This window comes from Pelophylax lessonae (genome assembly GCF_965119305.1).
Source record: "Pelophylax lessonae genome assembly, chromosome: 1".
Classification (NCBI taxonomy): Eukaryota; Metazoa; Chordata; class Amphibia; order Anura; family Ranidae; genus Pelophylax; species Pelophylax lessonae.
The window spans coordinates 501,567,373-501,594,239 of NC_138768.1; the positions used below are offsets into that span (position 1 = coordinate 501,567,373).

The following is a 26,867-nucleotide window of genomic DNA, read 5'->3' on the forward strand; positions in this document are numbered from 1 at the left end:
ATTGCCCCCAATGATTGCAGAGTGTCAGCCACAGCATTGCCCCCAATGATTGCAGAGTGTCAGCCACAGCATTGCCCCCAATGATTGCAGAGTGCCAGCCACAGCATTGCCCCCAATGATTGCAGAGTGCCAGCCACAGCATTGCCCCCAATGATTGCAGAGTGCCAGCCACAGCATTGCCCCCAATGATTGCAGAGTGCCAGCCACAGCATTGCCCCCAATGATTGCAGAGTGCCAGCCACAGCATTGCCCCCAATGATTGCAGAGTGCCAGCCACAGCATTGCCCCCAAATTGCAGAGTGCCAGCCACAACATTGCCCCCAATTGCAGAGCGCCAGCCACAACACTGCCCCCAATTGCAGAGCGCCAGCCACAGCATTGATCCCAATTGCAGAGTGCCAGCCCCAGCATTGCCCCAAATTGCAGAGTGCCAGCCACAACATTGCCCCCAATTGCAGAGCGCCAGCCACAACATTGCCCCCAATTGCAGAGTGCCAGCCAGAGTATTGCCCCCAATTGCAGAGCGCCAGCCACAGCATTGCCCCAAATTGCAGAGTGCCAGCCACAACATTGCCCCCAATTGCAGAGCGCCAGCCACAACATTGCCCCCAATTGCAGAGTGCCAGCCAGAGTATTGCCCCCAATTGCAGAGTGCCAGCCACAACATTGCCCCCAATTGCAGAGCGCCAGCCACAACATTGCCCCCAATTGCAGAGTGCCAGCCAGAGTATTGCCCCCAATTGCAGAGCGCCAGCCACAGCATTGCCCCAAATTGCAGAGTGCCAGCCACAACATTGCCCCCAATTGCAGAGTGCCAGCTAGAGTATTGCCCCCAATTGCAGAGCGCCAGCCACAGCATTGCCCCAAATTGCAGAGTGCCAGCCACAACATTGCCCCCAACTGCAGAGTGCCAGCCAGAGTATTGCCCCCAATTGCAGAGCGCCAGCCACAACATTGCCCCCAATTGCAGAGCGCCAGCCACAACATTGCCCCCAATTGCAGAGTGCCAGCCAGAGTATTGCCCCCAATTGCAGAGCGCCAGCCACAGCATTGCCCCAAATTGCAGAGTGCCAGCCACAACATTGCCCCAAATTGCAGAGTGCCAGCCACAACATTGCCCCCAATTGCAGAGTGCCAGCCAGAGTATTGCCCCCAATTGCAGAGCGCCAGCCAGAGTATTGCCCCCAATTGCAGAGCGCCAGCCACAACATTGCCCCCAATTGCAGAGCGCCAGCCACAGCATTGCCCCCAATTGCAGAGCGCCAGCCACAACATTGCCCCCAATTGCAGAGTGCCAGCCAGAGTATTGCCCCCAATTGCAGAGCGCCAGCCACAACATTGCCCCCAATTGCAGAGTGCCAGCGATCCCCCCCCGCGAGACCCATGCACTTACCTCATGGACGGTCTCGCAGTCGGCTCCCCGCGTCTCCGAGTCCTCCCGCGGCGCCTCCTCCTCGTCCAATGGCACGGTGTTTGCCTTTCGGCCAATCAGGAAGCGGGAGGACCCGCTCTTTGATTGGCCAGGAGGAGGATCATGTGACAATAGCTAATTCTCATTCGCTATTGTCACAGAATGGGCGGGGAGGAGCGCACTGCTCCGCCCCCCGGCCGCCACGTCTGTCCGAGCGCGGGACATTCAACTGTCCTGCGCTTCCTCAGACGCGCAGAGGGATTCAGCCGGTTCTGCGAACTTGCAGAAAGTTAGCAACCGGTTCTATGGAACCGGTGCGAACCGGCTGAATCCCACCACTGCCTGGGACCACCGAACGGGGGCGGCGGCGGAGGACGGCCAGGGGGGCTGAAGGACTGGGAGTGAGCTGGTGACCCGGAACAGCAGCACGTGAGTAGCTGACCGATCAGCTGTTTGGCAGCTGGTGGGGGGGAACCAGAGGGGAAAGCTAGGGACTATAGGCGACTGACCGCGCTCTGCGACTGACCGGGCTCTGCGACTGCGCTCAACGACTGCGACTTACCGGGCAGTGCGACTGACCGGGCTGTGCGACAGAGTGTTGTGTGACTGACCGGGCAGTGCGACAGAGAGTGTTGTGCGACTGACCGGGCTGTGCGACAGAGAGTGTTGTGCGACTGACCGGGCTGTGCGACAGAGTGTTGTGCGACTGACCGGGCTGTGCGACAGAGTGTTGTGCGACAGACCGGGCTGTGCGACAGAGTGTTGTGCGACAGACCGGGCTGTGCGACAGAGTGTTGTGCGACAGACCGGGCTGTGCGACAGAGTGTTGTGCGACAGACCGGGCTGTGCGACAGAGTGTTGTGCGACAGACCGGGCTGTGCGACAGAGTGTTGTGCGACAGACCGGGCTGTGCGACAGAGTGTTGTGCGACAGACCGGGCTGTGCGACAGAGTGTTGTGCGACAGACCGGGCTGTGCGACAGAGTGTTGTGCGACAGACCGGGCTGTGCGACAGAGAGTGTTGTGCGACTGACCGGGCTGTGCGACAGAGAGTGTTGTGCGACTGACCGGGCTGTGCGACAGAGTGTTGTGCGACTGACCGGGCTGTGCGACAGAGTGTTGTGCGACAGACCGGGCTGTGCGACAGAGTGTTGTGCGACAGACCGGGCTGTGCGACAGAGTGTTGTGCGACAGACCGGGCTGTGCGACAGAGTGTTGTGCGACAGACCGGGCTGTGCGACAGAGTGTTGTGCGACTGACCGGGCTGTGCGACAGAGTGTTGTGCGACTGACCGGGCTGTGCGACAGAGAGTGTTGTGCGACTGACCGGGCTGTGCGACAGAGAGTGTTGTGCGACTGACCGGGCTGTGCGACAGAGTGTTGTGCGACTGACCGGGCTGTGCGACAGAGTGTTGTGCGACAGACCGGGCTGTGCGACAGAGTGTTGTGCGACAGACCGGGCTGTGCGACAGAGTGTTGTGCGACAGACCGGGCTGTGCGACAGAGTGTTGTGCGACAGACCGGGCTGTGCGACAGAGTGTTGTGCGACAGACCGGGCTGTGCGACAGAGTGTTGTGCGACAGACCGGGCTGTGCGACAGAGTGTTGTGCGACAGACCGGGCTGTGCGACAGAGTGTTGTGCGACAGACCGGGCTGTGCGACAGAGTGTTGTGCGACAGACCGGGCTGTGCGACAGAGTGTTGTGCGACAGACCGGGCTGTGCGACAGACCGGGCTGTGCGACAGAGTGTTGTGCGACAGACCGGGCTGTGCGACAGACCGGGCTGTGCGACAGACCGGGCTGTGCGACAGAGTGTTGTGCGACAGACCGGGCTGTGCGACAGAGTGTTGTGCGACAGACCGGGCTGTGCGACAGAGTGTTGTGCGACAGAGTGTTGTGCGACAGAGTGTTGTGCGACAGAGTGTTGTGCGACAGAGTGTTGTGCGACAGAGTGTTGTGCGACAGAGTGTTGTGCGACAGAGTGTTGTGCGACAGAGTGTTGTGCGACTGACCAGGCTGTGCGATTGTGAGTGTTGTGCGACTGAGTGTCAAGTGAGTGTAGCGGAGTACCAGAGGGTGAGAAGGTAGAGTTAGGAAGCCAGGAAACAGCCACACAGGACAGACTTTAATTACTAAATCCCCATTAGATTAGTAGGTACAATGCCAGGCGGGTGTGGAGATGCGACTCGGTGTACATCTTGTGATATGTATGCGTTCCTCGATCATGCGATCGAGGGCGAATACAAATGCGCAAAATGTAAGCACTTTGCTTCCCTGGAAGCTCAGGTCCTGAATCTAGGGAGGCAGCTGGCAACACTGAGCCAAATGTCCATACCGAAGGAGAGCCAGGATCGTACCAGTCAGGCACAGGCAGGGGCCTACACAGAGGTGGGCGGAGTATTGGAGGTGTAGGCATCAGAGCAGAGTAGAGGGGTGACAGTTAGGAGGGGTAGAAGGGGACAAGGCAAAGAGGCTGGTCCCGGGCTGGAGCACCCCAATAGATACGCCCGTTGCGTGATGTTGGGGAAACCAGTCAGGGATCAGCATTGCTGGAGCAGAGCGACGCCCCTAGCTGCCAGGGGAAGAACTCCTCCAGTGAGGCCGGGAGAAAGGGAAAGGAAAGACAGGTGCTGGTGGTAGGGGACTCAATCATTAGAAGGACATACAGTGCAATCTGCCACAAAGACCGTGTGCGCCGAACAGTCTGTTTACCGGGTACTCGGGTTCGGCACATCGCGGATCGGGTGGACAGATTACTGTCTGGGACTGGGGAAGACCCAGCTGTCATGGTACACGTGGGTACCAATGACATAGGCAGAGGAAGATGGAGAGTCCTAAATGATTTCAGGGACTTAGGAGCTAAGTTGCGGACTAGGACCTCCTAGGTAGTATTTTCAGAAATACTACCTGTACCTCGAGCCACACCAGAGAGGCAGCGGGAGATTAGGGAAGTTAACAAGTGGCTGAGGAGCTGGTGTAGTAAGGAGGGTTTTGGGTTCCTGGAGAACTGGGACTTCTCAGTCGGCCACCGGCTCTTTGGTAGGGACGGATTGCACCTAAATGGGGAGGGTGCAACCGTACTGGGTGAGAAGATGGCCGAAAAGTTAGAGGGGCTTTTAAACTAGGTGATGGGGGGGGGGGGGGGGGGGGGAGGGTACAGATGAAGAATTAGCCAGTGGAAAGCACGATTCAGAGGGCAGAAATGGGGACATTAGCGGTAGGGTGTTCGGAGCTCCTAAACCCAGGGGGGGGGGGGGGGGTATGGGGAAAAATCAAGAAAGCAGCCTAAAAACATCAAATGAGGATATATGTAACCGGTCAAAATTACGAGGCTTGTATACCAATGCCAGAAGCCTGGCTAACAAGAAGGGAGAGCTGGAGCTGCTGATGTTTGAGGAGGACTTAGATTTTTGTGGGGATAACAGACTTGGTTTGACAGCTCTCATGACTGGATGGCGACCATTCAGGGGTATTCCCTTTATCGCAGGGATAGAGAAGGTAAAAAAGGGGGAGGGGTATGTCTGTATATTAAGAACAGTATACAGGTAAATTTGAGGGATGATATTAATAATGGAGCTATGGACGAGGCAGAATCCCTATGGGTAGAACTTGAAAGGGAAGGCACTGTGGGGAAGGTAATATTGGGTGTATGCTATAGGCCCCCCAACCAGAGGGAGGAGGGGGAGGCGAACCTCCTTTTACAGATAGGATTGGCAGCAAGGATGGGAAATGTCATTATAATGGGGGACTTTAATTATCCAGATATAGACTGGGCAGAAGGAACCGCGCATTCAGCCAAGGCTCGGCAGTTCCTAAATGTTCTGCAGGACAATTTTATGGGTCAGATGGTGAATGCACCGACAAGAAACAGTACTTGACCTACTGATTACCAACAATACAGACCTGCTCACGGATATAGAAATACGGGACAACTTCGGAAACAGTGACCATAGGTCAATTAGTTTCAGTATTAAATTACAGTAATAGGAAACACAAGGGCAATATAAGGACACTGAATTTCAAAAGAGCCAATTTCCCAAAACTGCGCTCTCTGCTAGAAAATATCAAATGGGATAGAACCCTGGGAACAAAGAACACGGAGGAAAAATGGGAGTGCTTCAAAAGCATACTTAAAGTGATTGACCAGTGCATTCCAAATGGAAATAAATTTAAAAGAGCAAAACTAAACCCTGGGTGGCTAAACGCCAACATAAAAATGCATATTAATGCTAAAGGAAAGGCCTTCAAAAAATACAAGGCTGAGGGGTCATTGGCATCATTCAAGCATTACAAAGAGTGTAATAAGAAATGTAAAGACGAAATCAGGGTGGCTAAAATAGAACACGAGAGACATATAGCGGAAGAGAGTAAAAAGAACCCCAAGAAATTCTTTAAGTATATAAAACAGTAAGAAAGCGAGGCCAGAACACATTGGCCCCATAAAAGACGAAAAGGGAGTTTTGGCCACAGAGGACAGGGAAAAGGCGGTAGTGTTAAATAATTTCTTCTCTTCAGTCTTCACAAAAGAATTTGGGGGCTACACTAACCCAGCTTGTAAGGCCAAACTAAACAACACACCTCAGGAAATACGGCCATGGCTAACAGAAGGTAGACTTAGAACTAAACTAGAGAAACTTAACATAAATCACCGGGACCAGATGGCTTGCACCCGAGGGTTCTTAAAGAGCTCAGCCAGGTGATTGCCAGACCATTATTCTTGATCTTTAAGGATAGTTTACAGACGGGTATGGTGCCAGCTGATTGGAAAAAAGCCAACGTGGTACCAATATTTAAAAAGGGGCCGAGATATATCCCGGGTAACTATAGGCCGGTCAGCCTAACATCAGTAGTCTGCAAGATTTTGGAGGGGATGTTAAGGGACCACATACAAGACTTTAGTAATGAAAATGGTATTATTAGTAGTAATCAGCATGGATTCATGAAAAATCGTTCTTGCCAAACCAATCTTTTAACCTTCTATGATGAAGTGAGCTGCCACCTAGATAAAGGTAAGCCTGTGGATGTGGTGTATCTGGACTTTGCAAAGGCCTTTGACACCGTTCCCCACAAACGCTTACTGTTCAAACTAAGAAAGGTAGGTATGGACCATAAGGTGAGTACCTGGATAGAGTACTGGCTCCAGGGGAGGTTGCAAAGGGTGGCGATTAATGGGGAATACTCAGATTGGGTGGGTGTGGAAAGCGGGGTCCCCCAGGGTTCTGTCCTGGGGCCAATCCTGTTTAATTTATTCATAAATGATCTAGAGGAGGGGATATCGAGTAAAATCGCAGTATTTGCAGATACTAAACTAAGCAGGCCAATATCTTCTGGGCAGGATGTGGAAACCTTATAAGCGGACCTGAACAAAATTATGGGGTGGGCAACTAGATAGCAGATGAGGTTTAATGTTGAAAAAATGTAAAGTAATGCACCTGGGTGCCAGAAACCAGAAAGCAAGCTACTCACTAGGGGGGGGGGGGGGGGAACCTCTGGGTGAGTCTAGGATGGAAAAGGACCTGGGGGTACTGGTAGACAACAGGCTTGGCAGTGGCATGCAATGCCAAGCCGCTGCAAGCAAAGCCAACAGAATACTGGGATGTATAAAAAAGGGGATTCACTCCAGAAATAAAGAAATTATTCTACCACTCTACAAGACTCTGGTCCGGCCACATCTGGAGTATGCTGTCGAGTTCTGGGCACCGGTCCTCAGGAAGGATGTGCTGGAACTGGAGAAAGTCCAGAGAAGGGCAACAAAAATAATTAGGGGAATGGAGGACATCAGCTATGAGGAAAGACTACAAGCACTGAACTTATTCTCTCTGGAGAAGAGACCATTGAGGGGGGGATATGATATCAATGTACAAATATTGTACTGGCAACCCTAGCATATGGAAAAACCTATTCAGAGAAAAGAAATACAATAAGACACGTGGCCACTCACTAAAACTAGAGGAAAGGCGCTTTAACCTTAAAATACGTAGGGGGTTCTTCACTGTAAGAGCAGTAAGGATGTGAAATTCTCTTCCGCAAACAGTGGTATCAGCAGGGAGCATTGATAGTTTCAAAAAACTATTAGATGGGCACCTTAAAGACCACAACATACAGGGGTATACAATATACGGTTAACAGCAAACACACACACACACACACACACACACACACACACACACACACACACACACACACACACACACACACATCATAGGATGAACTGGATGGACTGATGTCTTTTTTCAACCTCACTAACTATGTAACTATATGTAAGGACAGTCCTGGGACACTTGCACAAAGTGTTATTTGTATCATCAAAAATACACCCAGGTTACAAGTCTCAGGGAAATGTCCCGATATACTGTAACTAAAAACACTTATGAATGGTACTTTTCCAAAAGGTCTTTAAAAGGAGAAATACGGCCAAAGCTCTGTGTGGTTCACAGGGACGCAGTTTGTTTTGCACTCCTGTGATCAGTTTTCAGCAGAGAGCAGGCTGAAGTACGCTCTCTGCAGACGTCACAGAGCCGGTCCAGACTCGGGCATCATTATGCTATCACAAAGGGGTTGATACCGCTCCAGGTGAGAGACAAGTATTTAATCTGTGCTGGGTACACGCCTAGTCTGTGGACCATGGAAGTAATGATTGTATAGGAAATGGTTTGACAGCACTCCAGTGTCAGCAGATAAAAAGTCTTTATTTCTCCAAAAACATGACAGCACAATGAACAGAGGCCTCAAACAGCAGACGCGTTTAACGAATCAGGTTCGCTTATTCATTTATCTGCTGACACTGGAGCTCTGCCAAACCATTTCCTATACAATTGGGCATCATTATGACCATGGAGTCTGGATTCGCCCACATGCCTGGACCGGCACCTGGCTCAATGAGCCGCTGAGAGCCTATACCGCCCGCTCCCTCAACAGCCCCAGTGCTCCAGTGAGCAAGGATCTGTGAGAACCGAGTGATTGGCGGTGTTTGATCGCTCAGTTGTCAGTTTTAGAGGCGCCGGGGGACTGATGCTGCATCCACCCAAGTAGAATTCTTAAAAAAATATATATTATATATAAAAAAACCGTACATCTCTTTTAAACGTAATTTTTTTTTTTATTTCAATCAATTTAATTTTTTGCTTTCATTTCCATAGAAGACTATTTTGTCCATGATCTTGTGAGATCATGGGCACAAATATCACTTCTCTTCAGTTCTACTATGGCAGTGATACATGTACTTTGTCTCCTGGGGTACAGAACACACTATATAAAACAAGCCTTATATATCTCTTCTCAAAAATTACACTGCTAAAATTTTAGAAGTGTTCCAACTACCGAAACATCTCCTGAACTAAACTGGAAATATGAGTAAACTATTTGTACCTAAGGGTAATGCAAATAAATAGTTCAAGACAGACTAAATTAATAAATGTTCTGATATCTCTGCAGAGCACTCAGAATATCAAGTCTACCTTTTCTGTAGCTGCTGCGAAAATCTCTGGGAGTGTCTGACATACGGCCAAGCTGCGATCCTCTATTGAAACTTCAAATGCTGTTTCCAGACACTGGATTGCAACTACAGGAATGAGACAATCAGTTCAATTATTACTGTACAATTTCAGTATCACTTAGGCAAAGAAGCAGTTGAACAAGTTAAAGTGGAACCATTTTTTAAGTTTTGCATATACAGGCAGTCCCCAAGGTACAAACATCTGACTTACATAGGACTTGTACTTAACAACCTGTACTTGTAGAAAATACATTTGCATAGTCTATGGCCTACCTTACATTTATAAATGTACCTGTACCAGCTTACATACAAATTCAACTTAAGAAAAAACCTAAGGAACCTCTCTTGTTCATTCGTAAACCAGGGACTGCCTGTAGTGGGAAAGGGTTAGAAACCTTTGTCAGGTTTTTATGGATTTCTTTACCCCCAATGGGGAGATTTTTCCCTAACCTCCTTTTCCAGAGACCAGACAGAAAATATGGGGTAATGTCCCCAAAAACATTAAGAAGAAGAAAAAAAAAAAAAAAAGCCCATTAAAGTGAAGCTAAACCCTCCTTTTGTTTTCAGTCAAGGAAGCTGCCATCTTGGCATCTGTTTTGATCTTCAACTGCCATGATGTCTTACATGTGATCAGTTATGATACCAGCTATTTGACGGTTTGACAGTTTGGTTGAGAGCATAATCAATGTGAGTGTTACTCTCCCAACTCATGCGGATACTGTTAAAATTAAGGATTAGTTCCGCTTTAGGAATGACATCATATATCAAAAGTGAATGGAACATTTGCCTTTTGACAGTTACTGGAACAGGTGCCCCCACTGAAAAAAAAAAAAGATTGCCCTCTGCTCCTGTCTTGGTGGCGATTTTGAAAATAGATTTTTGTACTACATGTAAATTTTCTTTAGCAGTTCATTGGGGGAACCAACGACCTCTGGGTATACACTCTACCTCAGGGAGATTGGATAGAGAGAGATAGAGCTAGAGATATATATTAAAAAAAGGTCGATACAGTTTAACCTATAAAATATTAGGCCATTCAAAATGCACATTATAAGCCTTGAGAACCAAGATGAATCAAACATCCCAGTTTGTTTGGGTACCATAAATAACTTTGAATGAAAACCTTGGAAATTGCTCCAAAGGTGGAAAAGGAATCACAACTTGAGAAATTAGATCCTCTAGATAGAGCATGGGTGCCCAGCCTGTGGCCCTCCAGCTGTTGTGAAACTACAAGTCCCATGTATGCATTGCAAGGCTGACAGTTACAAGCATGACTCCCAAAGATGGGAGGCATGATGCCACTTATAAATCCGCAAAAGCTGGAGGGCCGCAGGTTGGGCACCTATGCTATTGAGCCTTGAAAGTTGAAAAAGTTCAAAGGTTAACTTAAAGGGGAAAAAACAGTCATCAGGAGATAGAAACTGTCGTGTATATAGTGGAGACAACCTCCCTAACCCAGCATCCAAAATTTGGCAACAGTCACCATACCTCTCCAAATCTGTTGTCCGCAGTTGGGAGGCAGTCCTGTGTGCTACAGAATGTATCAGGAGAAATTTTGCTTTAATTGAGGCACAATTATATAGGAAGAACAGGATTCAGAGCTTTCCTACGGAGAGGGTATAGGCTCACCAAAAGGGACCAAATGAGGGAGTACCTCAGTTTACCCATCTGAGAAATGCAAGAGCTCTTATCTGCATTGATAACTCCAGTCAGGGAGGTCCCAAAAAGCCTATTGCCCATAAAGGGGCAAAGTCACAAGAAACGTAGACGTTTTGCGCCCAAAGATCAACAAGCGAGCTGAGAGACTTTTCATGGTTGCAGTCAGCGTGTTGAGGTGGACAATTGCCACTCCTGTTCAGAGAGGCATCACATATGTACTTGGCCCCCAGAACCAACCTGCTATATCAATTAAGTTTTAGGGTTAGCCGTTTAGATTCAATTAACTGATTTGGAATTTTGCTTGCTCTGCCACAGCCTGGTACATCCATGTACTGCTGAAACCGGTTTGAAAGCCTAACTAGCTAAAAAGAACTTGTTTGGCCAAGGTCTCAATTTGTCCAGGGGTTTCTTAAAATATTCAGAATCTGCAACTGGGATAACACTTACTATGTCAAGGCAACACACATGTGGGATCAGCAATGGTGGCAATAGCCACATCTTCACCAATTACCCAGAAAATTAGCAAAGAAGTTATCAAAGCATTTAGAAACGGAAAAATAATATCAGATGTAGTTGGCTCCTCGATACTGAGTGTTAAAAAGCTTAGCCTAGACCATAAACTTATGTGATGAAAATATCTATGCTTGGAAAAATCCCCCCTTCCTAAGTGAGGATAAAGTAGGTAACTCTCTGTTAACTCAATCTGAATCAGACCGAACAGATGATCCAGGGGGGAAGAGGGTCGCTTATAAGACCTCTATGGTTATGATGGATGCCTGAGGCCCCTCTAGTACTTTAAGTGACAGTAGAGGAGGGTAGCTATGTGGGGGTTTAGAATTGTCACAAAATGATTCACCCATAGCATGATCAAACTTAGGCTACATTCACACCTGAGCGTAGAGTTTTTGCACGTTTTTTAACCGCGATTTACAGGCGTTTTTAGATTGAAGAGAGACCAATGGAAAACGCCTGTAATCTGCCCAAAAGAGAAGCTCATGTACTTTTTTGAGCGTTGGGCGTTTTGCTCACAGCGTCAAAACGCTCAGATGTGAACAGGGGCCATTGAAATGAATAGGATTTGTATTGTTGGGCGTTTTGAGAGCTGAACCTAGAGCAGAAAAATTCCCCAAAAACGCCTACATGTGAACAGAGCCTTAAGAAGAACAGTCTGTAGAGGCCCCATCAGTGTCAAACTCTCTAATTCTCAGATCAGACAGGCTGCCAGAGTCAAAGGAGAAGAGTGTGTGTGTGTGTGTGTGTGTGTGTGTGTGTGTGTGTGTGTGTGTGTGTGTGTGTGTGTGTGTGTGTGTGTGTGTGTGTGTGTGTGTGTGTGTGTGTGTGTGTGTGGGGGGGGGGGGGGGGTGATCAGGTGTTGACATTTAAGAGAATCCTGCACTAGTGCTGACGGTAAGCTCATAGACTTGAGCTCCTACAGATACAAAGGGGCAGGAGCTAAATAGGACTGAGCAGTACCTCCCTTACCCCTGGCAAAGCAAAGGGTTGCTAGGCTAAGTCAACAGTTCCAGAAAGCATGTGGTCAACAGGAATCTCAGTCTGCTATGTTCTCATGTGTAGAAAGAAGTTTAAATGGAGAGTAAGAGTAGTGCTTCCAGAAAAGTTCCCACACCATAGAGATCACCACAGTGGAAATACAACTAACTTCCTGGTAGAGAGGCACTCAAAAGACGCATCCACCATGAAGTCTGTTGCTGCAGTGAATATCTAGCATCTGGGAGCCCAATCTGACACTGCCAAAAGCTGCTCATAGAATATCATGCAGGAGAGAAGTGAAGTTTAACTGTAGATACCAATCTTCACCAAGCTAGTTCTGTATATGTTGAAGGGAGTGTAGCCACTGAGAAAACCTCCTAGATGCAAGGGCTATACCCACATATTTTCTGAGCTCCCCAATGAATTATAGGAGAGTTTCTTTGTGCCTTGGGTGCATTGATGAAAACTGTCACCAGGATAGATAAAAGAGAAGCAGTCAGCAATAATAAACTGAAGAAGATTCAAATCCTTCCCCACTCTTAGACCCCATTCACACTAGCGTGACTTATCAGGCGACTTGTCACCCTGACAAGTCGCGGTCGGTAGCTCGCCATTGAGTAGTACAGGACCAGTTCTAATAGGAGCGACACAAGTCACTCCGACTTAGAAAAAGGGTCCTGTACTACTTTGGGGCAACCTCGGAGCGACTTGCATAGACTTCCATTATGTGAATTCCCTGCAAGTCGCACCGAAGTCGCGGTGCACCGCGACTTCACAGGTCGCCCCTCGAAGTTGGATCGCCTCAGTGTGAACCGGCTCTTACTCAAACAAAAATTAATAATAAAAACGTCCTATTGAAGCTAGTTTCTCTCTCACAGCAGGGGTTTAAACCTGGTCACTGTTAGTTTGAACATGATGATATTGCTAGACAGGCAAGCCAGTAAAGTATAGGAGTCAAAAGGTAGGACTGCATTCTAGTATACTACTTTATTTGAAACAAGAGACACATTAATTAAAATACAGCTTTGGTATGCTAAGCAGTACTTCATCTACCCAAAAGGTGCTTAATGGACTTTTAATAAAATCAAAGTAAGATAATGTACTTTAATATATTTTCTCCAGTTGAGCAATTGTCATAAATTATTAATGTCCTGTAATGCAGTGATAGAACGAGCTCCCTGGCAATAATGTAGGCCACAAGACATAAAAGTCATAAGACAGACAGGTGTAGCATAAAAGAAATACACCAATTAAAGCCTCATTCACACCTAAGCGTTTTATCACGCATTTTTTTGCATTCCCCTCCTATTTAAAAAGCCTATCCTTTTCTATTATGGCTGTTCATAGCTCTACACTCAGTCAGATGATGATGCCTTTTTTTTTTGGAGCTGTGTCACTGTTTTAGGACCCATAGAATACAATGTAAGCATCTGTAAACATGTAGCACAAGCGATTTGACACCTTAAATCATGGGTGTCCAACCTTTTGGCTTCTCTGGGCCACATTGAGTGTAGAGAAATTTTCTTGGGCCGCTTATTAAATATATTATATTTAAGGTATATAAATAATAAAATGCCGCCATGCCCTTCCCGTGCCGCCGTGCCCCCCGCACTAATTTAACACAACTAGAGGATGATCAAATGAAATGGAATCAGTATACAGAGGTTTACTCAGTGATTTGAAGTGGTCATGGTGGTAGGAGTCAGAGACACTGCACATGCTCGCCTCCCCCCTCTGAGGCAGCCTCTGCCTACCGTTAGTTGGAAGCTGCTGTGGCCGTGCCCCAAACCTGACTTCCTTCCTCCCCAGCAAAAAAAATTGTCAGGGGGCAGTGGGCCGCATTGCATGGGATTCCGGGCCGCATGCGGCCCTCGGGCCACAGGTTGGACGTGCCTGCCTTAAATAATGTTTCTGTTTTCTCTGTGCTCCTTCAACACAGAAAAAATAAGTAAAAAAGGGAAGGAAGGATGTGCAAGGCCTTGCTATGCTGAATGAGGAGGCATTTAGATGCAAGTAGAGCTGTTCTTTTCTGGCAAAAATTAGAAATCACTATTTTTTGCTTTAGAATGAAGATCACAATTCTCAAAATCTTTTTTATTTTAAAGATATAGATATATATATTTTTTTCTATTTTTTTTTTTGTGATTTTTCTATTTTTTTGTGTGACTAGGATTACCCTCCTCTGTCATGGATTACCCCTGGGTACTGCTGGCTGGTGAGTACTGTTGCGGGTACTGCTAGCGAAGTGTGAGGAGCGGTGCAGAGCAGACGCTTCCTGTTGGTCCCTCTGCATTTGATATCACAGAGCCGGAACTACACAGAAAGCATTGGCTCCGTTCTGACAGCTAAGCTCTGACACAGACAGCTGCAGCCCGCATGCCGGAGACTTGGGATGTCTAGCTATGCCCATTTGTCATACCCAGACACAACACTGAGAATCGTGAAAATTGGGGATTGCGATTATCATACGATTAATTGTGTGGCTCTAGATGTAAGGTGTGGGCATACCGTAATCTTTATGACCCCCGAGATACACATTACAAAAAGAGGAACAGGAGGCAAAGGACGTTGGGAAGGTGTACCCACACATCAAGACAGCCACAATAAGCCTCTAAATGTCTGCAGGACCCAGTATGCCTATATATTGTATGATGTATGTACAACATAAGATGTCAGTCACAGATTATACTGCTCGCTTTCCATTCAACCAATCAAAAATAAATGCCTGACCTTGCGTATACTCGCACAAAAAAAAAAAAAAAAAAAAAAAAAACACACAACACTTCAAAAATGAAAAATGCTCAGCTTAGGTGCGAATGGGGGCTAAGAGGAAAACCCAAAAATTGTAAATCAAAAATAGAATTTTTAAGACTGAATGAATTGCACATTAGATTAAATATTCTGAGGGCTTCTAGATTTACCATCTTGTTTTTAAAGTGTGAAAGCTCACACTGCTCTGCCTACCTGGTTGTAAATGAATGACTGGCTGTCTTCTAGAATTGTGACCTTTAGCAAAACTTTGTGCTTTCTCTAGACATATTGTGACAAAACAGTGTTGCAATAGGGGAAGATTTACTAAAAATGGTGCACAAAGTCTGACGCAGCAATGCTTGGAAACCAATCAGCTTCCAGGTTTTAGTGCCGGTTCACATTTCTGCGATGCGGGAATGCTGCGAATATACAGCGTGTTCCTGCATCGCATCCGCACCCCTGGCAGTTCACACTGCCATATGCGATATGCTGGGGGTGTCAATTAAGAGTTTAACGACACCTCCAGATCACATCGCATATCGCAGTGTAATCTGAAAGTTCGCACAAAATCAGATCGCACTAGTGTGAACCACAATGCGATCCAATTCTGCTGCGGACCAAAAAAAAAAAAAAAAAAGGGAGCGATTGCGGTGCAAATTCAGCCACACAAACTGTATGACCGAATTTGCACCGCACAGAGATCGCATGTAATTTTAGGAGCAGTGCGCTCTGAATTACATGCGATCTCTGTCATCGCAGAAATGTGAACAGGCACCTAGCCTACATTCACATTGGTCCGATTTGACATTTTAAAGCACGTCACATCGGAGGAATGTCTGAATCGGGGGGGGGGGGGGGGGACACTTTGGCGCCACACCGATTCCCAAAAGTAGTTTGTGCTACTTTTGGCGATTGGGGGGGGGGGGGGGGATTTCCATAGACATCTGTGCAGGAACCCGCACAGATGTCTGTGAAATCGCCCCCAAATTCGGACTGAAATGCCGGCTTGAAATCATGCGAGTTCAGCCGCAGTGTGAACCTAGGTTTATTGTCAAAGCTTAATTGACTAGGCTGAAGAATTTGAATGGTTATTATGCACAGCTACACCAGATTCTGTGTGCACCAGTTTTAATAAAAGTCTCCCTCAATGTATCAAAAAGCTACAAACAAACCACGCAATCTATTAAAGAAATAATAAAACAAACATTTTACATTGTCTATAAAAACAGACAAACAGACAAACCTTCAAGACTTTCTTGGGCATCAGAGGAAAGTTCTCCATTTTGCAACTGGTCCTGTAAATACTGGATGATGGAAAATGCTAAACGTTTCTTGTCCGCCATTATTTTTAGAAATCTTTATGTCACAAGAGCCACCTCTACAAATGCATAAAACAGCTGTTAGGATAAGTATGCAAACCATCATTTTACAAAGTATGACATTTTACAGCAAGGCTCAATACAGAAAAGAAAAAAAAAAAAAAAAAAAAAAAAAATTTGTCAGACCTATAGACATGAAAGGCATATAAATTTGAAAATTAACATTCTACATAAAATTTGCAAAACAAGAAATAGTGCTGAGCTAAATTATTCATTTATAATCACATGGTGGGAATGTCGCCTGGCTGGCAAATTAGGAGATTCTCAGCATAGAATTTTTATGCATTTTTCATGCTTGCATGAAGCTTTTCTTTAAAAAGGGGGGCGGAACACACACAACATACTGGAAAGGTAAACAGCAACTACCAAAAACTCCAGCTCACGTGTGTAGTTATGTCTGTCAGGGAACATACTGATGTTTATTAAACCAAACCTGCTGCCAAATTTAAAGTCCCTATTCAAAAATTTGCATCTAAAGGCTCGTTAACACTATACAGTGGATATAAAAAGTCTCAACACCCCTGTTAAAATGTCTGGTTTCTGTGATCATTTCATAACTTTTTCTACCTTTAATGTGACCTATAAACTGTACAACTCAATTGAAAACAAACTGAAATCTTTTAGGGGGGGGGGGGGGGGAGTAAAAAACTTAACCACTTCTGGAAGATTTGGAACATTTCCCCCCTTAATGACCAGGCCATTTTTTTGCAATTCGGCACTGCGTTACTTTACCGCACAATTGCGGGACGCTGTATACAAAAAAAATTGATGTCCTTTTTTTTCCCACAAATAGGAGTTTCTTTTGGTGGCATTTGATCACCTCTGCGATTTTCTTTTTTTTTGCGCTATAAACAAAAAAAGAGCGACAATTCTAAAAAAATAAATATTCACTTTTTGCTAAACATTTCCCAAAAAAAAAAAAAAAATTTGAAATCAATTTGTTTCATCATTTTAGGTCAATTTGTATTCTGCTACATATTTTTGGTAAAAAAAATCCCAATTAGCGTATTTTTATACAAAGGGAAATATTTATGACATTTTTAATTATTTATTTTTACTAGTAATGACGGCCAGCACTGATTTTTAGCGGGACTGCGGCATTGCGGAAGACAGATCGGACTCCTGACATTTTCGACACTTTTGGGGGGGGGGGGGGGCGGGGGAGAATGACCAGTGACATTACTATAGTAATCAGACCGCTGTTCTCTCCTTATGGGGAGTGATCGCGGGTGCCTCGCGGCAATTGCGGCCACTGGCCTCGTGCATCGGCTTCCCCGCTGGCGAGAGGGTGCGCGCAGGCCCCCAGGATCGCTCCGGCGAACCGTCGTACAGGTACGGAGATTTGCGGGAACCTGCCGCCATATATAGGTGGCTGGTCAGCAAGTGGTTAAAAAATGAATGTGGTTGCATAAGTGTGCACACCCTCTTATAACTGGGGATGTAGCTGTGTGCAAAATTAAGCAATCACATTCAAACTCATGTTTAATAGGAGTCAGTACACACCTGCCATCATTTAAAGCGCCTCTGATTAACCCCAAATAAAGTTCAGTTGTTCTAGTCAGTCTTTCTTGACATTTTGCCTACAGCAAAAGCCATGGTCCGCAGAGAGCTTCCAAAGCATCAGAGAGATCTCATTGTTAAAAGGTATCAGTCAGGAGAAGGGTACAAAAGAAATTCCAAGGCACTGGAACACAGAAGACCATCATCATCATCAAGAGGAGAGAATATGGCACAACAGTGACATTACCAAGAACTGGACGTTCTTACAAAATTGATGAAAAGACGAGGTAGAAAACTGGTCAGGGAGGCTACCAAGAAGCCTACAGCAACATTAAAGAAGCTACAGGAATATCTGGAAAGAACTGGTGACAACAATCTCCTGTATTCAATCTCCTGTATGTCTGGGCTTATGGGGTAGAGTGGCAGGAATCCTTTTCTTAAAAAAAAAAAAAACATCCAAGCGCGATTGAAAAACATCTGTCTCCTAAAAGCATGTGAGAAAATGTGTTATGGTCTGATGAAACCAAGGTTGAACTTTTTGGCCATAATTCCAAAAGACATGTTTGGCGCAAAAGCAACACTGCACATCACCAAAAGAACACGATACCCACAGTGAAGCATGGTGGTGGCAGCATCATGCTTTGGGGCTTTTTTTCTTCAGCTGGAACAGGGGACTAATGCCTCGTACACACGCGTTGATAATTGGCCGTGAATTTTCGGCCAAAGTCCGATCGGCCGATTTTCGGCTTGTTAGTATGATGCTTCCGACAACCGACTTCGACTTTTCGGCCGAACAAAATCTGGTGTGCATGCTATAAAATTTTTGTTGGCCGTCAACAGAACGGCCGATTTTCCGTCAGTCAGTACAGATTCGGCAGACAAAAATCTGATGAGCAAGACTGGGCATGCTCAGAGAAGAAAAAACACACAGAAAGTAAACCAGCACATGACATCACTTCTGAAGTTGGTTTTTGTTGGCCGAGAAAATTTGTGCGCAGTCTAGAGCACATTTCAACCAACACAACAACACTGGACAAAAGACGGCCGATCATCGTTGCGTGTGTACGAGGCCTTAGTCAAGGTAGAGGGAATTATGAACAGTTCCAAATACCGGTCAATATTGGCACAAAACCTTCAGGCTTTTGCTAGAAAGCTGAACACCAAGAGGAACGTCATCTTTAAGCATGACACCGACCCAAAGCATCTATTCAAATCAACAAAGGAATGGCTTCACCAGAAGAAGATTACAAGTTTTGGAATGGCCCAGCCAAAGGCCAGACCTGAATCCGATTGAAAATCTGTGCGGCGATCTAAAGAGGGCTGTGCACAGGAGATACCCTTGCAATCTGACAGATTTTTTTTTTTTCCCCAAATATTTTATTTAGAAAGGCAGAACAGTGGAAAAGTAAACATAAACATTTGTCGGAAAGGTACAACAATCACAAGGTCATAATCAAGACAGGGTTCAAATAAGTGCAAAAACGCAGAACCATCCCCCGTACCCAGGGGAAAGCCCTCGGGTCATGCCAGGAACATAACGTAGTAAGGCACCGTAACTTCCATAGGAATATCGGTAGGATAACAAAACATTCCCAACTGTCACTACCTGGCCTTTTCAAGGTGTCAGAGACACAAGAGAAAGGAGGTCAGAGCGCAGTACAGAAAACAGAGGGAAAGATGAAGAGAAAAAGAAGCGGAGGAGAGCGAAGAGAGGAGAGAGGAGAGAGAAAAAAAGGGGGAGGGGGTGGGGGGAAAGGGACAATGGAAGACATCGACATGGGCGATACTGTGTGCCACTCAGGACATGCCTCTAGGTACATCAAGGACTTCCCCTTATCAGATAAGACGAAGACATTCCAATAACCCCAGGTCCTCTCATAATGCTCCTGTCTGTGCTGCATCGTAAGGGTAAGGTCTTCCATCTTGTTGATTTCCTCCATCCTACACATGCAGTCTTGACAGATTGTTTTTGCAAAGAAGAGTGGGCAAATATTGCCAAGTCAATATGTGCCATGCTGACAGACTTCTACACAAAAAGACTGAGGGCTGTAATAAAATCAAAAGGTGCTTCAACGAAGTATTTAGTTTAAAGGTGTTCATACTTATGCAACCATATTATTTTAGTTTTTTATTTTAACGCCACTCCTTCTTAAAGATTTCAGTTAGTTGTTCAACTAAGATGTACAGTTTATAGGTCGCATTAAAGGTGGAAAAGTTCTGAAATTTTTTATCTTTTTTTTTTTTTTTTTACATCACAGAAACTTGACATTTTAACAGGGGTGTGTAGACTTTTTATATCCACTGTATGTGGTGACTGGCAATTTTACGCACTAGATAAACGGTATTCTGTGATTGCTAACTGTCAGTTGCTTGTGCTCTCACCTAAACTGTCAAACCATCAAATGGTTGGTCTCATAACTGATCACGTGTGAAGCATCATGGCAACAGCAGATCAAACAGAGGGTAAGCTTCCTTTGCTGTAAAGGAGAAGAGGGTTTAGTTTTGCCTTACCAGTTCAATACAGGGCACTTTCACCCTCTTCCTGCCCAGGCCAAGTTTCAGATTTCAGTGCCGTCACATTTTGACAATTGCGCAACAATGTACACATGAAACTTATTTTGTGAGACAGATAGAGCTTTCTTTTGGTGGTATTTAACCACTTAAGCCACGGAAGATTTTACCCCCTTCCTGACCAGGGTTTTTTTTGCAATTTTTTACTGCGTGATTTTAACGGACAATTGCGCGGTCGTGCGACGCTGTACCTAAACGAATTTCACATCCTTTTTTTCCCACAAACAGAGCGTTCTTTTGGTGGTATTTGATCACCTGCGCGATTTTTTGATCATGCGCTATAAACAAAAAAAGAGCGTAAATTTTGCAAAAATAACAATATTTTTCACTTTTTTTTTATATGAAATTCCCCCCAAAAAAATGTAAAAATCAAAATTTAACATTTTCGGCCAATTCGTTTTATGCTACATATGTTTGGTAAAAAAAAAAAAAAACGCAAAAAGCGTATTTTAATTGGTTTGCGCAAAAGTTATCGCGTTTACTAACAAAGGGAAAGATTTGTAATTTTTGGTGTTTTTTTTTTTAAACGAGTAATGGCGGCGATCTGCAATTTTTTTTGCGGGACTGCGACATTGCGGCGGACAGATCGGACCCTTGACTGACATTTTTAACACTTTTGGGGTTACCAGTGACATTACTGCAGTAATCAGTGCTATACATATGCACTGTTACTGTAAAAATGACACTGGCAGGGAAGGGGTTAACTTTATTTGAGAAGGAGGGGTTAAGTGTGTCCCTAGGGGCGTGCTTCTAACCGTTATGGGATGTGGCTGTTTGTGCAACTACAGAGATATACGATACTGCATAGCAGGACCGTATGATCTCTGCACTTACACAAGGGAGAATGACAGGTGGCTTAGGGGCGTGTTTCTAACTGTAGTGGGACAGGTCTACTATTGTAAAAACATAGTAGAACCGTCTGATCTGCATTTTTACACAGGGGAGAATGACAGGCGGCTTGTTTACATAAGCCGCGCGCCTTTCTCCCGCTCTACCGACGATCGTAGTGTGACCGGCGGACGTTGGGTCCGCCGGTCACACGCACGGACTCCTCTGTGAACGAGCCGAGGCGCGCGCTTGCCCGCTATTGGCTCAAAACCCGGTGACAGGCTAGGGACGTAGATCTACGTCACTCTGCCTGGCCGGGGCTGACTGCCGCAGTAAATATACTGTGCGCAGTCGGCAAGCGGTTAATCACCACTGGGATTTTATTTTTTGCTAAAACAGTAAAAAAAAAAAAAAAGAAGGAAGACATTTATTTTTTTTAGTTTCTGTTGTAAAATTTTGCACATAATTTTTCTTCTATACTGATGAGGCTGCACTGATCATCAGGACTCTGATTAGTGCCCAGATTATCACTGTAAACAATGTGCTGACAGCCTTGTCGATTATTAGCACTCCTTTCCTCCCACAGACACAGTGCGTGAGGAAAGGACTGCTGATAACTGGCAAGTCTGTTTACATGTGATCCACTGCGATTGGACACAGCGGCCAATGTGGGGAGCAGGGGGCAAAGTTCCTGGAGGACATCTCTGGATGCCCTCCCAGAACTATAGCACTGTGCTGAAGCTGTCTTTTGGCTATAGCGCAGTACTAAAGTGGTTAAAGCGGAACAATATTTTAAATTTGGCAACAGGTATGTTCCCTGATAGACACACCTACACACACGTGAGAATTTAATCTACAAAGGCGGACAGTAAGGTAAGTAGTTTTAATGCAACATGTCTCTTCTGCATTAAAATCCTGCCGGTCCTACCATTTTATATGGTTAGCATAAAGTTCCACTTTAAGCTTTCGGCCAACGTCCGATCGGCCGATTTTCGGCTTGTTAGTATGATGCTTCTGACAACTGACTCCGACTTTTCAGCCGAAAAAAAATCTGGTGTGCAGGCTATAAAATTTTTGTTGGCAATCAACACAACGGCCGATTTTCGGTCAGTCAGTACAGATTTCGGCAGACAAAAATCTGATGAGCAAGACTGGGCATGCTCAGAGAAGAAAAAACACACGAAAAGTAAACCAGCACATGACATCACTTCTGAAGTAGATTTTTGTTGGGCGAGAAAATTAGTGTGCAGTCTAGGCACATTCCAACCAACACAACACCACTCTGGACAAAAGTCGGACGATCGGTCGGCCGATAATCGTTGCGTGTGTACGAGGCATTAGCCTCTCTGCTGCTTTTCTACATCAGCTCATCCCTCACAGGTAGGGATGGGCTCAGGCGCGTTCGTATCGTAGTCCCAACCTACCTGAACAATCGCACCAGGAAGCCGTCACTGCACACCGCCATACAGTACAGTTACAACACAATTCAATTCAGGAGGAATCATGGGCAGCGTGGGTATGTGCAGCTGCGGGCCTGGAAATGCCTCACTGCCTATGACTGGCAGTGTGCAGTGACGGCTTCCTGGCATGATTGCTCAGGTGGGTTGGGACTACAATCCGAACAAGCCTGAGCCCATCCCTACTCATAGGTATTACCTTTTGTATCACTTTACATTCCTTTTTAGTGCATAAGCTCTAAAGGAGTAGGGCCCTCCAATTCCTCCTGTATTGAATTGTATTGTAAGTGTATTGTCTGCCCTCATGTTGCAAAGCGCCAAACTCTTGGCGCTATAAAAATCCTGTATAAGAATGTCTGGGCTTATGGGGTAGAGTGGCAAGACGGAAGCCTTTTCTTACGAAGAATAACATCCAAGCCCAGCTGAAAAACATCTGAAGTCTCCCAAAAGCATGTGGGGAAGTGTGTTATGGTCTGATGAAACCAAGGTGGAACGTTTTGGCCACAATTCCAAAAAGATATGTTTGGCGCAAAAGCAACACTACACATCACCAAAAGAACACCATACCCACAGTGAAGCATGGTGGTGGCAGCATCATGCTTTGGGGCTGTTTTTCTCCAGCTGGAACAGGGACCTTAGTCAAGGTAGAGGGAATTCTGAACAGTTCCAAATAACAATATTGGCAGATTAGCTTTCTAGCAGAAGCCTGAAGTTAAACATGAAGAGGAACTTCATCTTTCAGCATGACACTGACCCAAAGCATACATCCAAATCAACAAAGGAATGCCTTCACCAGAAGAATAACGTTTTGGAATGGCCCAGCCAGAGCCCAGACCTGAAACCAATGAAAATCTGTGGGGTGATGTGAAGAAGGCTGTGCACAGGAGATACCCTCGCAATCTGACAGATTTAGAGTGTTTTTCCAAAGAAGAGTGTATAAGAATAATTCCTTGGGCAGCACCTCCCGCTTATGTCCTAAGAGTCGTATGTCAAACACAAGGCCTGTGAGACAAATCTGGCCCTCGCACCCAGTTTTGCAGCGGACATGTGGTGGAACTCCATTCCTCCACCTCCGATTCTCACCCTCTGCTCCCGCTTACCGCTGTCACTTGTAAACACAGAAGCCAGTGGGGTACGGCAGGGACAAATTTCCACAACCTGAGGGAGAGAACGATCTCCCTGCAAGGTGAGGCAGTCTCACCTACACAGGGAGGTATTAGAGCTGGGCCAGGCAGGAAAGAAAATGCAAGAAAGCTTGGGGGGGGGGGGGCTGCGCACCCCTGAACTCCGCACGCAGCGCACCCCTGAACTCCGCACGCAGCGCACCCCTGAACTCCGCACATAGGGTTGCCACCTCATCCCTTTAATCCAGGGCACATATGAATGACACAGGTTCAGAGGCTGATATAATGCACATGAGGCACCAAGTGACTTTAATTACCACCTTAGTCAGCCACGGAACCTGTGTAATTCATATGCATCCTGGTTTAAAGGGATGAGGTGGCAACCCTAAGCGCACGGCATGTACAGCGCTCCCTTACTGCTGATGCGACCAGCGATGAAAATGAGATTGACACCTGTCATACACATTACAATTTAACCAGCCAACATTAGATCTATATAATATGAGGACCTACCAATCAATGTACAGCCAGTCAGGCAGACTTGTACTTTATAGATCTGAAGGAGATTATGTAATCAGATTGTAGTGTGTATAGGGAGCTTACAATCACTATAAAACGATGGAGGCAGTTGGTAGTAGGTTGCCCTGATCAGCCATCCCCATTTCCTTCTAATAAAGATGTATGTGATGAGCAGGCAGGAAGCAGTGCTCCCTCAGCTGACAGTCCCTGAGGGCGCCCAGTGTGTAACCCACCTCCTCCCTTCATATCATGTGTGACCACCCAGCCCTGCTGCCACCGCAACTCCACCAACCCTCCGAAAGGTCCCTTAGGACACAACGAACAAACAACAGCTCACTTACTGGACACTCGGCACATGCAAGCCAGCAGTCTCTGGAACCGGAAGCGGAATGAGTTGTACGGAACACCAGCGGAAGTGGCGTGTCCTTACAGCTGTGCCCCTCGTGTAACCCTTTATTGTTAGGTTTGTATGTTCCTTGTATAGAATGTGAGATAAGGAGTGGTGTCCATTGGAATACAGTGTGTATGTAGGACATAGGGGACAAAGGGGAGCCTATCCGAGCATTCTCCGAGCATTCTCCGCCCAGCTCCACACACATGACACATGGCACCTACAGGTACTGGAGGAAGAGGCCTGTATAGACCGGTCACCGGGGGGAGGGGACGGGGAGGGGCAGGGTGGAGAGCTTTCCACAGGATAATGTGCCTGTTCTGTCATTTGTCCCCATATCACCTGGCCTTCCGTCTGCTGCACGCCTGCTACAGCTCAACCGACTAGGTAAGGCTGCCTGCTTTCTATAGACATTTACAACTGCCAGCCAAAGGTTTCCTGCCTCCATACACTGTACACAACTGCTTCTTTTCTGCCAGCCTCCATCAGATTGCCCACTTCCCTGCCAGGGCAATAGGTTCATTTTATTTGCACTTATCTGAATTGTATTTATTTATTTTTGCTAGATAATCTCTGAACCCCCTGATCTCTTTTCTGAAAGTGGAGGCCTCAGAGAATAAAATGCTAGCAACGTTCTTTTTTTTCAATTTCCAGGGAAAAAATGTACAGAAACAAGAATTTTAGTGCGTGCAAATGCATAATACCCAATTATTGGTAAAAGAAAGATGGGATCACGTAGAGTAAATAGATACCAAAAACTTTTAGATTGTAAGCTCTAACGAGCAGGGTCCTCTGATTCCTACTGTATTGAAGTGTATTGTATTTGTAATGTCTGCCCTCAAGTTGTAAAGCGCTGCGTAAACTGTCGGCGCTATATAAATACTATATAATAATAATAAATAGGTCAAGCGTTTGGGGCAGTTAACACCATAGAAACGCAGTCCAGATGCTTTTTTGCATGCACGTTTTTAATGCATTCCAGAGCACCCCCCTCTCTTTTTTTCTTCACCTTAAAGCGGAGTTCCACGCCTCCCCCCTCCAAAAATTAAAATCAGCAGCTTCACATACTGTAGCTGCTGACTTTTAATATTGGGACACTTACCCATCCTGGAATCCAGCGATGTCGGCACCACAGCCAATGTTTCCATGAACTATCAGATGCTGCCGCTGCCATTGCAGGTAAGGCGGTAAGGGAACCCGACAGTGAAGCCTTGCATCTTCACGGCCAGGTTCCTATTCCACATGCGCGCTGCACTCTGTAATTGGCCTGGAAGCAGAAGGAGGAGTAGGGGGCCGAACCTTTGACGTACCTTGCCGCAGCGAGGTCCAACGGAAGTGGGGACAGGGTGCCTGTCAAAAACCGGTATCTGCTCCCCCCTGAAAGGTGCTAAATGTGGCACCAGAGGGGGTAGTAAACAGATAAGCGGAAGTTCCACTTTTGAGTGGAACTCCACTTTAAGGGCAAGTTGACACGATAGAAACACAGTCTTGATGCGTTTCGGATGCTTCCTAATGCGTTCTAGTGCGTTTTTAAAGCATTCCAGTTTTACCCCCCTATTTTTTTCACATTAAAGAGGTTGTAAAACCTTCCAAAAATAAAAACCTGAAAGGCAAAGGCATAATGAGCTAGTATGCATCGCATACTAGCTCATTATGAAATACTTCCCTTAAAAGGAAGCCCCCGCAGTGCCGCCCGCACAACACTTACACGGCCGACATGTTAACTCCTCTTCCTTCCAGGTTTGCATCGCATACTAGCTCATTATGAAATACTTCCCTTAAAAGGAAGCCCCCGCAGTGCCGCCCGCACAACACTTACACGGCCGACATGTTAACTCATCTTCCTTCCAGGTATGCATCCTCCAACCATCTGATTGACCAGAGCGGCAATGGGAGCCACCGCTCACGGCACAGGGCTCTCAAGGAACGGCACAGGCGGCCGTTCCTTCAGAGCACATGCGCCAGTGATGCCAGTGGGCCGAGCACTGCTGCTGACATCAGCCAGGGAGGGGGTTGAGAGAAGAGAGAGCCGAGCAGTCACGTGATCGTCGGGAGCCGCTCTGGTTTAGGTACAGATCGACATTTTTTTCTATAACACAGACAGAGGGACAATTATTGTTCTATTACAGAGGGGATTTGATGATTTTAAAGTAAATATTAGAGCTGGGGGGGGGGGGGCAGCACTGACGAGCAGGCAGGGAGGGAGGGGGGGAGAGAAGCAGAGAGGAAGACAGTGGAGAGCTGTGGATGACAGTGCCACATACACTGACCACAGTGTCAGGGCTCAGCAGCC

The 26,867-nt window shown here is 46.3% G+C and overlaps 1 protein-coding gene across 1 annotated transcript in view; it reads right to left on the reverse strand.

The window, feature by feature from the left end:
• Positions 1-24,681, reverse strand: part of SGTA (small glutamine rich tetratricopeptide repeat co-chaperone alpha) — a 58,232-nt gene extending 33,551 nt beyond the window's left edge. Inside the window, exons 1-3 of the mRNA XM_082269067.1 lie at positions 24,525-24,681; positions 16,049-16,183; positions 8,867-8,970 (exon numbers count right to left, since the gene is read on the reverse strand). Coding sequence (XP_082125193.1) covers positions 8,867-8,970; positions 16,049-16,148 — 204 coding nt within the window. The 5' untranslated portion in view covers positions 16,149-16,183; positions 24,525-24,681. The remainder of the gene's footprint in view (positions 1-8,866; positions 8,971-16,048; positions 16,184-24,524) is intronic.
• Positions 24,682-26,867: the final 2,186 nt, after the last annotated feature.